Source organism: Somniosus microcephalus, chromosome 2, assembly GCF_052327205.1.
Source record: "Somniosus microcephalus isolate GS21.2 chromosome 2, FLI_Smic_1.0, whole genome shotgun sequence".
Taxonomy (NCBI): Eukaryota; Metazoa; Chordata; class Chondrichthyes; order Squaliformes; family Somniosidae; genus Somniosus; species Somniosus microcephalus.
The window spans coordinates 178,803,449-178,815,802 of record NC_140988.1 but is presented as its reverse complement, the minus strand read 5'-3'; the positions used below and the strand labels follow the sequence as shown (position 1 = coordinate 178,815,802).

General features: G+C 45.9%; 1 protein-coding gene across 10 annotated transcripts in view; it reads right to left on the bottom strand.

Annotated features, from left to right (window-relative positions):
• slit2 (slit homolog 2 (Drosophila)) overlaps positions 1–12,354 on the bottom strand; it is a 605,319-nt gene that overhangs the window by 105,707 nt on the left and 487,258 nt on the right. For all 10 annotated transcript variants that reach the window (XM_085967585.1, XM_085967587.1, XM_085967589.1 and 7 more), the window contains one exon: positions 1,617–1,691. In XM_085967585.1, coding sequence (XP_085823711.1) covers positions 1,617–1,691 — 75 coding nt within the window. The remainder of the gene's footprint in view (positions 1–1,616; positions 1,692–12,354) is intronic.

The following is a 12,354-nucleotide window of genomic DNA, read 5'->3' as shown; positions in this document are numbered from 1 at the left end:
AAACCTGCTCCATTGCCTCACATGGTTTTCCACACTGGCACATTTCATATGCTAACCAGTAGTTTCTGAAAAACTGACTACTTCACAGAACTGTTACACTAGTACCTGGGTACAGGCTCTGTAGTCCATCTGTTTAAATATTGCGCTACAATGAAACAAACTAATCACCACAGCAAGTAGCTGAACAAGACATGGGTTTTGTCAGTTCTTCTGTGAGTGGATGGTCATTAATAATCCGCAGGGGTGGTATCCTGGTACAAGCACTGGGATGTACCCACTGGAAACTTCCGGCGCTCACTTTGCGGAGTATGTGGGATCAGGGGTAGGTTGTATCATTTAATTCTCAATGGGTGGGAGCCTGTACCACTAGCAGCACATCTCGGACACCAACCAGTTGGGTTGAGGCCAGAATTCCCAGCCTGGGAGTGCCTGCTCTGGGTGTGGTTCCGCACTCCCCAAACATCCTGTGGGTGCCCCATTAGACACCTTTATAAGGGAGCTGAAAGATATTTCAGACATTTTTAAGATCCTTAGACCACGGCCCAGGCCTGAACCCCTAGGTGGGGTTCACATACACTGGATGACAAGCTGGTACACCTGCTGTCACTTGGTGTACATGTCCACCAGTGAATTCCCAAGCCAGGGATGTGGAAACTCCCAGCCTGGGTGTCTCCTCACTCTGGCTGCACCCTCTGTGGCACGGGTAACCTTGTTTGGCGTGGACAAAGGTTCTGCCCCAAGCTGGCAGGGAAGGCTGTGACCCAGTGCATGGCCTAAATTCTACCTCTTCTGGTGGATTCCTGTCGGATGTATGGTGGGAGTGCAGCAGAAGGATATTCGACTCCTGATATGCCTATATTGATTTATATACACTTTGTGGTGACCCTTGGTTAAATGGGCACTACTTGCAGTCAGTATTGCCAATTTGCTTTTGTCCTCTGTGCTGAATTACCATCTGGTCTATAAAGTTAATTAGTGCTACTGGTCCTGTTCTGGTATATTCAGATATGACAAGAAAATGCCAAATGCTTCACTTATCCCATGACCTATTTTTATTGCCCCAGTCAGGAAGTGAACCATAACTTTCAAGTCCTAATGCCATTCTAGTAAAACCTCTTTAAAATGGTTACCGGTACTTAAATAGCAGTTCAAACTGGCAGTAAAATTAGTTGTCTAAAATAGTTCTTTGCTCTCTCCCAATAAATGTGTCATTAATTTGAAAAATCAGAGACATGTGTTAAATACACGTAAAGGAGACTGTAATTTGGGTAGTACTGCAAGGGAAGTTACATGAGATTGCTGAACTTGCTTTTGGCTTGCAGTAGCTGGCGGCCCCTGCTGTGCCAGCACAAGAGGCCAGCTGCCTGAACGAGAAGACTGAGAGATGCCAGTGCTTGACTCACGAAGAGCTGTTTCTGGCAGCAGCTCAGCACACAGAGGAGCAACCTGCCAACTCCAGTCTGCCTCACTAACCATGCTAACAGCACATTACAGATCACTTGTGTAATTGCCTTAAATAATGTCTTTCACAAAACAGAACTGACAGAGGTGGGAGCTGCTCACCAGCTGACCTGGATTCAAGGGGGAAATTGCTCTAAATTTCAAGTTCAACTCACAATTTGCGGAGCTGAGGGAGTTTCTTGAAGATCCCAGTGGCTTCCAATACTGTAAATTCATTGTTGTTAAGACGCCTGAAGTGTTCAAGTGGAAAATAAATAAATTAGAGAAATTCCTTCATAAGAACATTTTTTTTTAACCTAAACTTTTCACTCTTCAAACCTCCAGTTTTTCCAACGTGGACCTGATGCTTCCTTTGTGGCAGCTTTGGTCAATCTAATGTTGACACATTTATTTTCAAATATTCTCAGTTGAAGTTGGACAGTTAAGAGTGATATATTTTTTAGATTTCACTTAGTTTTCTTGTTAACAACAGATTCTAAACCAGGTAGAGATTTGAATGCTAGGTCACCTTCACTTCTCCTGAAGGTGTTGACTTATGCTGAAGTTTTCCAGGCAGTAGAAGTCTCAAGCCATTTTTTAAGTGTGCATTTTGATGGGAGTATTGGTAGTCTATTTGCAGGATGGCATTACAGGTGATTCTTTCCTCATTCAATGTCTCCACAAGTGCATTTTGCAGCAGGGTCACTGGAAAGCAATCAGGATGGGGAATGCTGACTGAGAATCCACCTCACCAGCCCAGAAGCATTGAGACCAAGTTCCATCACTTCTATCTCCCTTTTTCCTCCTTCTTCATTACCCTCCCCCAGCCATCATGCCTCCTTTTCTTTCCGTCATGTACTCTACCCTCACTAACCCCTTTTCTCCACTACTCATCATCCTTCCTACTTTCCTGCCGCCGCTCAAGGCTTGAATCCCTCCTAAATAATTCCACAGCTTCCCTCCATGCCTCTCTTGGCACCTTTTGAAAGGCCCACCGAGGCATTCATCGCTGCCTCCTAGCTAGCAGCAACCCAAATTGCCCTGTCTTACTCTCTCCCCATCCTCCCCGCCCTAAGTGCCTGCTGCGAGCTAATCTCGCCAACCTCCTCCCTGCTCTGCCCCTCTGGACTACGCCAGTAAATTGTAAAGCATCGCCCCTCTCCACATTTCCCTTCAAAATGTACATACACTTGTAAATAAGGGCCTTGCCATCCATGACCTTATTGTAGACAATCAAATTGATATCATGGCATTGATGGAGACATGGTTGAGGGGTGATGACACCTTTCCCCTTAATGAAGCTTCCCCACCTGGCTATACTTTCAACCATATTCCACGCCCAAACCACTGTGGTGGTGGTGTAGCCCTTGTATCTGAACCACACCTTGGCCTGTCTCGCTACTCCTCCGGCAACTTCTCTTCCTTTGAGCACCTCACCCTGATCCACACCTCACGTCTCTCTTTTAAAATCCTTATTCTGTTCCGCCCACCCAAATACCACACCAATTTTCTCAATGAGCTATCTTCTCTGCTTTCCTCCCTATGCCTCTGCACCAAGTGACTTCTCATCCTCGGTGATTTCAACCTCCACCTCAAATCATCTTGCTCCCTCTCCTCTGAGTTCACTGCTCTCCTTTCCTCTCTTAATCTCTTCCTTCATGTCAACTCCCCCATCATTATACACGGCCACCCCTCGATCTTACAATCTCACGTGGCCTCTCTATCCCCTCTGTAACCATAACCAATAAGGCAATCTCCGATCATTTCCTTTTATCACTCTCTACCCATATTCCCCTTCCCCCTCCTAAACCCACTTCTTTTCATATCCACCCCTGGGAAAAAAACTCTCCCTCAAGTCCCTTACCACTGCACTAATTCCCAACTACCCACCCTTTGGCCTACTATTCTCCATGAAATCTTTGCAGCTACTGACTTACTAAATCACATCCTCTCCACCACCTTTGATGCCCTTGTCCCCACTAAAATCATTACACACTCTCACCCTAGCCGTTCCCACTGGTATACCCCTCATCTCCACACCCTTAATTCCAAGAGATGCAGACATGAACGTCTTTGGCGGACAACTGGCCTAATCATCCATCACCAGATTTGGCTCGATCATATAAAGCACGACCGGGTCCTGCTCTCCATCACTGAAACCACCCACTACTCTAAGATCACCCAGGATGGCAAAAATAACACCAGGCTTCTCTTCACCACTAACTGTCTTTTCAAACCACCCTCCCCTGCCTCCTCTTCCCTCACCTCCAACAATAAATGTGAGTAGCTCATGGACTTCTTTGTTAAAAAGATCGACAACATCGGTTCAACTGCTTCTGCTTTCAATCACCCCCCCCCCCCCCCCAGCCCACTGGACCTTACTTCCTCTCCGTTTTCCCCCTGCCCTAACCCTAAATTTGCATATTTCTCTAATTTCTCTCCTATCTCCCCCTTTGCCATTTCAAAGCTCATCTTGTCAATGAGACCGACCTCCTGCTCTCTCGACCCTATCCTACTAAATTGCTGACAACCCAACTTTCCTTCCTGGCTCCCATGTTAGCAGATATTGTTAACGGTTCTCTCTCCTCCAGTATTGTACCCCTTTCCTTCAAATCTGCCGTCATCCCCCTCTCTCCTCAAAAAACCAACCTTCGACCCCTCCGTCCTTGCAAACTATCGCCCCATCTCCAACCACCCTTTCCTCTCCAAAGTTCTTGAATGTGTTGTCGCCTCCCAAATCCGTGCCCATCTTTCCCAGAACTCCTTGTTTGAATCCCTCCAATCAGGCTTCTGCCTCTGCCACAGTACCGAAACTGCTCTTACCAAGGTCACAAATTACATCCTAATTGATTATGACAAGGTATTCTATCCCTTCGCTTCCTTCTGGACCTGTCTGCAGCCTTTGACACGGTTGACCACAAAATTCTGCTCCAGCGCCTCTCCACCGTCATCAAGCTGGATGGGACTGCACTCGCCTGGTTTAATTCCTATCTTTCCAACCATAATCGTAGAATCACCTGCAATGGCTTCTCTTCCCGATCTCGCACTATCACCTCTGGTGTCCCCCAAGGATCTATCCTTGGCCCCCTCCTATTTCTCATCTACATGCTGCCCTTCGGTGACATCATCTGACAACACACCATGAGTTTTCACAAGTACGCTGATGATACCCAGCTCTACCTCTCCTCCACCTATCTCGAACCCTCTACCATCTCAATACTATCAGACTGCTTGTCCGACATCCAGCACTGGATGAGTAGAAGTTTCCTCCAATTAAATATCAGGAAGAACGAAGCCATCATCTTTGGTTCACACCACAAACTCCATTCTCTTTCCACTGATTCGATCTCTCTCCCCAGCAACTGTCAAAGGCTGACCAAGTCTGTTCGCAACCTTAGTGTCATATTTTATCATGAATTGAGCTTCCTACCTCATATCCGTTCTATCACTAAGACTATCACTCGATCACATTTTCACCTTCGCAATATTGCCCATCTCTGCCCTTACCTCAACTTAACTGCTACTGAAACCCTCATTCATGCCTTTATCATCTCTAGACTTGACTAATCCAATGCACTCCTGGCCAGCCTCCCTAGTTCTACCCTCCATAAACTTGAGGTCATCCAAAACTCTGCCGCCCGTGTGCTAACTCGCGCAAAGTCCCGTTCACCCATCTCCACTGTGCTTGCTGACCTACATTGGCTCCCAGTTAAGCAACGCCTCGATTTTACAATTCTCATCCTTGTTTTCAAATCTCTCCATGGCCTATATCTCTGTAACCTCCTCCAGCCCTATAATCCTGCTAGACCTCTGCGCTCCACCTATTCTGGACTTTTGAAAATCCCCGATTTTAAATGCTCCACCATTGGTGGCCGTGCCATCAGCTGCCTAGGTCCTCAGCTCTGGAATTCCCTCCCTAAATCTCTATGCCTCTCTACTTCTCTTTCCTCCTTTAAGACGCTCCTTAAAACCTACCTCTTCGACCAAGCTTTTGATCATCTGCCCTAACATTTTCTTATATGGCTCGGTGTCAAATTCAATTTGTTTTGATAACACTCCTGTGAAGCGCCTTGGGACATTTTATCACCTTAAAGGTGCTATATAAATATAAACTTGCAGAATGGGCATATAATTGGCAAATGAAATTCAACAGATAAATGTGAGGTATTACATTTTGGTAAGAAAATAGGGAGGTCACATATCACTTTGAAAATAAGAATCTAAATGGGGTAGAAATACACAAATCACTAAAAGTATCGACACATGTTAACAAGGCCATAAAAAAAGCAAATCAAGCACTAGGGTTTATTTCTAGAGGAACAGAATTGAAAAGTAGGGAAATTATGCTAAGCTTGTATTGAACCTTGGTTAGACCACATTTAAGGAGTACTGCGTAGAATTCTGGTCGCCATATTATAAAAAGGATATAGAGGCACTGGAGAGGGTGCAGAGAAGATTTACAAGGATGATACCAGAAATGTGAGGGTATACATATCAGGAAAGGATGAACAGGCTGGGTCTCTTTTCTCTTGAAAAGAGAAGGCTGAGGGGTGACCTAATAGAGGCCTTTAAAATTCTGAAAGGTTTTGATAGAGCAGATACAGAGAGTGTTTCCACTTGTGGGGAAGAGCAAAACTAGAGGCCATCAATATAAGATAGTCACCAAGAAATCCAATAGGGAATTCAGAAGAAACTTCTTTACCCAGAGAGTGGTGAGAATGTGGAACTTACTATCACAGGGTGTAGTTGCAGCGAATAGTATAGATGCATTTAAGGGGAGGCGTGATAAGCATATGAGGGAGAAGGGAATAGAGGTTTACGCTGATAGAGCTAGATGAGGAAAGGCAGGAAAAGGCTCAAGTGGAGCATAAATGCTGGCATGGGCTGGTTGGGTCGAATGGCCTGTTTCTGTGCCGTATATCCTATGTAATCCTATGTAAACTGTTGTTATTCTAACACCCAACTGATGGCCCAGCTGAGATCGGCTAAACCTGTCTACATGCCTCAGTTCCACGCTTGGCACTGCCTTTACCAACTGAGCTATTGGGGGGCTCAAAACCACCATAACTTGAGAACAGTGCCTTGTGCAAGAATTAAAATTCGGCCATTCAATTTATTTTTGTGAAAGCGAAATTCCATTTTAACCGCAGAAGACCTACTGTAGCTGGGATATATGGGTTACGTGTTTAGCTTTCCCAGCACAGACCGTTGCGTGATGGAAATTTGGGTGTAGAGGTCAGTACATTTGATTCAAAATTTTCCACCCACTAATCACGTGAGCTACGAATTGGCTGTGCTATCCCCTGTGGGTTCTAAATTGGGCGCGCCATCCCCTGTGGGATATAAATTGGCCACACCTTCCCCTGTGGGTTATAAATTGGCCGTGCTAGCCTCTGTGGGTAATAAATTGGCCGTGCTATCCTCTGTGGGTTATAAATTGGCCGTGCTATCCTCTGTGGGTTATAAATTGGGCGCGCCATCCCCTGTGGGATATAAATTGGCCACGCTATCCCCTGTGGGTTATAAATTGGCCGTGCTATCCCGTGGGTTATAAATTGGCCGTGCTGTCCCCTGTGGGTTATAAATTGGGCGCGCCATCCCCTGTGGGATATAAATTGGCCACGCCATCCCCTGTGGGATATAAATTGGCCACGCTATCCCCTGTGGGTTCTAAATTTGCCGTGCTATCATCTGTGGGATATAAATTGGCCGTGCTATCCTCTGTGGGTTATAAATTGGCCGTGCTATCCCCTGTGGGTTATAAATTGGCCGTACTATCCTCTGTGGGTTATAAATTGGCCGTGTTATCCTCTGTGGGTTATAAATTGGCTGTGCTATCCTCTGTGGGTTATAAATTGGCTGTACGATCCTCTGTGGGTTATAAATTGGCCATGTTATCCTCTGTGGGTTATAAATTGGCCGTACTATCCTCTGTGGGTTATAAATTGGCCGTGTTATCCCCTGTGCGTTATAAATTGGCCATGTTATCCTGTGGGTTATAAATTGGCCGTGTTATCCCCTGTGGGTTATAAATTGGCCGTGTTATCCTCTGTGTGTTATAAATTGGCCGTGTTATCCTCTGCGGGTTATAAATTGGCCGTGCTATCCCCTGTGGGTTATAAATTGGCCGTGCTATCCCCTGTGGGTTATAAATTGGCCGTGCTATCACCTGTGGGTTAAAATTGGCCGTGTTATCCCGTGGGTTATAAATTGGCCCTGTTATCCCCTGTGGGTTATAAATTGGCCATGTTATCCTCTGTGGGTTATAAATTGTCCGTGTTATCCTCTGTGGGTTATAAATTGGCCGTGCTATCCCCTGTGGGTTATAAATTGGCCGTGTGAGCCCCTGTGGGTTATAAATTGGCCGTGTTATCCTCTGTTGGTTATACATTGGCCGTGCTATCCCCTGTGGGTTATAAATTGGCCGTGTTATCCCCTGTGGGTTATAAATTGGCCGTGCTATCCCCTGTGGGTTATATATTGGCCGTGTTATCCTCTGTGGGTTATAAATTGGCCGTGCTAGCCCCTGCGGGTTATAAATTGGCCGTGTTATCCTCTGTGGGTTATAAATTGGCCGTGTTAGCCTCTGTGGGTTATAAATTGGCCGTGCTATCCCCTGTGGGTTATAAATTGGCCGTGTTATCCTCTGTGGGTTATAAATTGGCCGTGCTATCCCCTGTGGGTTATAAATTGGCCGTGTTATCCTCTGTGGGTTATAAATTGGCCGTGTTATCCCGTGGGTTATAAATTGGCCGTGCTATCCCCTGTGGGTTATAAATTGGCTGTGTCATCCTCTGTGGGTTATAAATTGGCCGTGTTATCCTCTGTGGGTTATATATTGGCCGTGCTATCCCCTGTGGGTTATAAATTGGCCGTGTTATCCCCTGTGGGTTATAAATTGGCCGTGTTATCCCGTGGGTTATAAATTGGCCGTGCTATCCCCTGTGGGTTATAAATTGGCCGTGTTATCCTCTGTGGGTTATAAATTGGCCGTGTTATCCGCTGTGGGTTATAAATTGGCCGTGCTATCCCCTGTGGGTTATAAATTGGCCGTGTTATCCTCTGTGGGTTAGAAATTGGCCGTGTTAGCCTCTGTGGGTTATAAATTGGCCGTGCTATCCCCTGTGGGTTATAAATTGGCCGTGTTATCCCCTGTGGGTTATAAATTGGCCGTGTTATCCCCTGTGTGTTATAAATTGGCCGTGTTATCCCGTGGGTTATAAATTGGCGGTGTTATCCTGTGGGTTATAAATTGGCCTTGTTATCCCCTGTGGGTTATAAATTGGCCGTGCTATCCTCTGTGGGTTATAAATTGGCCGTGCTATCCCCTGTGGGTTATAAATTGGCCGTGTTATCCCGTGGGTTATAAATTGGCCGTGTTGTCCCGTAGGTTATAAATTGACCGTGTTATCCCGTGGGTTATAAATTGGCCGTGTTATCCTGTGGGTTATAAATTGGCCGTGTTATCCCCTGTGGGTTATAAATTGGCCGTGTTATCCTCTGTGGGTTATAAATTGGCCGTGTTATCCCCTGTGGGTTATAAATTGGCCGTGCTATCCCCTGTGGGTTATAAATTGGCCGTGTTATCCTCTGTGGGTTATAAATAGGCCGTGTTATCCCCTGTGGGTTATAAATTGGCCGTGTTATCCTCTGTGGGTTATAAATTGGCCGTGTTATCCTGTCGGTTATAAATTGGCCGTGTTATCCTCTGTGGGTTATAAATTGGCTGTGCGATCCCCTGTGGGTTATAAATTGGCCGTGTTATCCCGTGGGTTATAAATTGGCCGTGTTATCCTCTGTGGGCTATAAATTGGCCGTGCTATCCCCTGTGGGTTATAAATTGGCCGTGTTATCCTCTGTGGGTTATAAATTGGCCGTGTTATCCCCTGTGGGTTATAAATTGGCCGTGTTATCCCCTGTGTATTATAAATTGGCCGTGTTGTCCCCTGTGGGTTATAAATTGGCCGTACTATCCCCTGTGTGTTATAAATTGGCCATGTTATCCCCTGTGGGTTATAAATGGGCTGTGTTATCCTCTGTGGGTTATAAATTGGCCGTACTATCCCCTGTGGGTTATAAATTGGCCGTGTTATCCCGTGGGTTATAAATTGGCCGTGCTATTCCCTGTGGGTTATAAATTGGCCGTGTTATCCTCTGTGGGTTATAAATTGGCCGTGTTATCCTCTGTGGGTTATAAATTGGCCGTGTTATCCCCTGTGGGTTATAAATTGGCCGTGTTATCCTCTGTGGGTTATAAATTGGCCGTGTTATCCCCTGTGGGTTATAAATTGGCCGTGTTATCCCGTGGGTTATAAATTGGCCGTGCTATCCCCTGAGGGTTATAAATTGGCCGTGCTATCCTCTGTGGATTATAAATTGGCCGTGTTATCCCCTGTGTGTTATAAATTGGCCGTGTTATCCCCTGTGGGTTATACATTGGCCGTGTTATCCTCTGTGGGTTATAAATTGGCCGTGCTATCCCCTGTGGGTTACAAATTGGCCGTGTTATCCTCTGTGGGGTATAAATTGGCCGTGTTATCCCCTGTGGGTTATAAATTGGCCGTGTTATCCTCTGTGGGTTATAAATTGGCCGTGCTATCCCCTGTGGGTTATAAATTGGCCGTGTTATCCTCTGCGGGTTATAAATTGGCCGTGCTATCCCCTGTGGGTTATAAATTGGCCGTGTTATCCTCTGTGGGTTATAAATTGGCCGTGTTATCCTCTGTGGGTTATAAATTGGCCGTGCTATCCCCTGTTGGTTATAAATTGGCCGTGCTATCCCCTGTGGGTTATAAATTGGCCGTGCTATCCCCTGTGGTTTATAAATTGGCCGTGTTATCCCCTGTGGGTTATAAATTGGCCGTGTTATCCCGTGGGTTATAAATTGGCCGTGCTATCCCCTGAGGGTTATAAATTGGCCGTGCTATCCTCTGTGGGTTATAAATTGGCCGTGTTACCCCTGTGTGTTATAAATTGGCCGTGTTATCCCCTGTGGGTTATAAATTGGCCGTGTTATCCTCTGTGGGTTATAAATTGGCCGTGCTATCCCCTGTGGGTTATAAATTGGCCGTGTTATCCTCTGTGGGTTATGAATTGGCCGTGTTATCCTATGTGGGTTATAAATTGGCCGTGCTATCCTCTGTGGGTTATAAATTGGCCGTGTTATCCTCTGTGGGTTATAAATTGGCCGTGCTATCCCCTGTGGGTTATAAATTGGCCGTGCTATCCCCTGTGGGTTATAGATTGGCCGTGCTATCCCCTGTGGGTTATAAATTGGCCGTGTTATCCCCTGTGGGTTATAAATTGGCCGTGTTATCCCGTGGGTTATAAATTGTCCGTGCTATCCCCTGTTGGTTATAAATTGGCCGTGCTATCCTCTGTGGGTTATAAATTGGCCGTGTTATCCCCTGTGTGTTATAAATTGGCCGTGTTATCCCCTGTGGGTTATAAATTGGCCGTGTTATCCTCTGTGGGTTATAAATTGGCCGTGCTATCCCCTGTGGGTTATAAATTGGCCGTGATGTCTCCTGTGGGTCATAAATTGGCCGTACTATCCCCTGTGTGTTATAAATTGGCCGTGTTATCCCCTGTGGGTTATAAATTGGCCGTGTTATCCTCTGTGGGTTATAAATTGGCCGTACTATCCCCTGTGGGTTATAAATTGGCTGTGTTATCCCGTGGGTTATAAATTGGCCGTGCTATCCTCTGTGGGTTATAAATTGGCCGTGTTATCCTCTGTGGGTTATAAATTGGCCGTGTTATCCTCTGTGGGTTATAAATTGGCCGTGTTATCCCCTGTGGGTTATAAATTGGCCGTGTTATCCTCTGTGGGTTATAAATTGGCCGTGTTATCCTCTGTGGGTTATAAATTGGCCGTGCTATCCCCTGTGGGTTATAAATTGGCCGTGTTATCCTCTGTGGGTTATAAATTGGCCGTGCTATCCCCTGTGGGTTATAAATTGGCCGTGTTATCATCTGTGGGTTATAAATTGGCCGTGTTATCCCCTGTGGGTTATAAATTGGCCGTGTTATCCTCTGTGGGTTATGAATTGGCCGTGTTATCCCCTGTGGGTTATAAATTGGCCGTGCTATCCTCTGTGGGTTATAAATTGGCCGTGTTATCCCGTGGGTTATAAATTGGCCATGTTATCCCGTGGGTTATAAATTTGCCGTGTTAGCCCGTGGGTTAAAAATTGGCCGTGTTATCCCGTGGGTTATAAATTGGCCGTGTTATCCTGTGGGTTATAAATTGGCCGTGTTATCCCCTGTGGGTTATAAATTGGCCGTGTTATCCCCTGTGGGTTATAAATTGGCCGTGTTATCCCCTGTGGGTTATAAATTGGCCGTGCTATCCCCTCTGGGTTATAAATTGGCCGTGTTATCCTCTGTGGGTTATAAATTGGTTGTGTTATCCCCTGTGGGTTATAGATTGGCCGTGCTATCCCCTGTGGGTTATAAATTGGCCGTGTTATCCTCTGTGGGTTATAAATTGGCCGTGTTATCCTCTGTGGGTTATAAATTGGCCGTGTTACCCTCTGTGGGTTATAAATCGGCCGTGTTATCCTGTGGGTTATAAATTGGCCGTGTTATCCTCTGTGGGTTATAAATTGGCCGTGCTATCCCCTCTGGGTTATAAATTGGCCGTGTTATCCCGTGGGTTATAAATTGGCCGTGTTATCCCCTGTGGGCTATAAATTGGCCGTGTTATCCTCTGTGGGTTAGAAATTGGCCGTGCTATCCCCTGTGGGTTATAAATTGGCCGTATTATTCTCTGTGGGTTACAAATTGGCCGTGTTATCTCCTGTGGGTTATAAATTGGCTGTGCTATCCCCTGTGTGTTATAAATTGGCCGTGTTGTCTCCTGTGGGTTATAAATTGGCCGTGTTATCCCCTGTGTGTTATAAATTGGCCGTG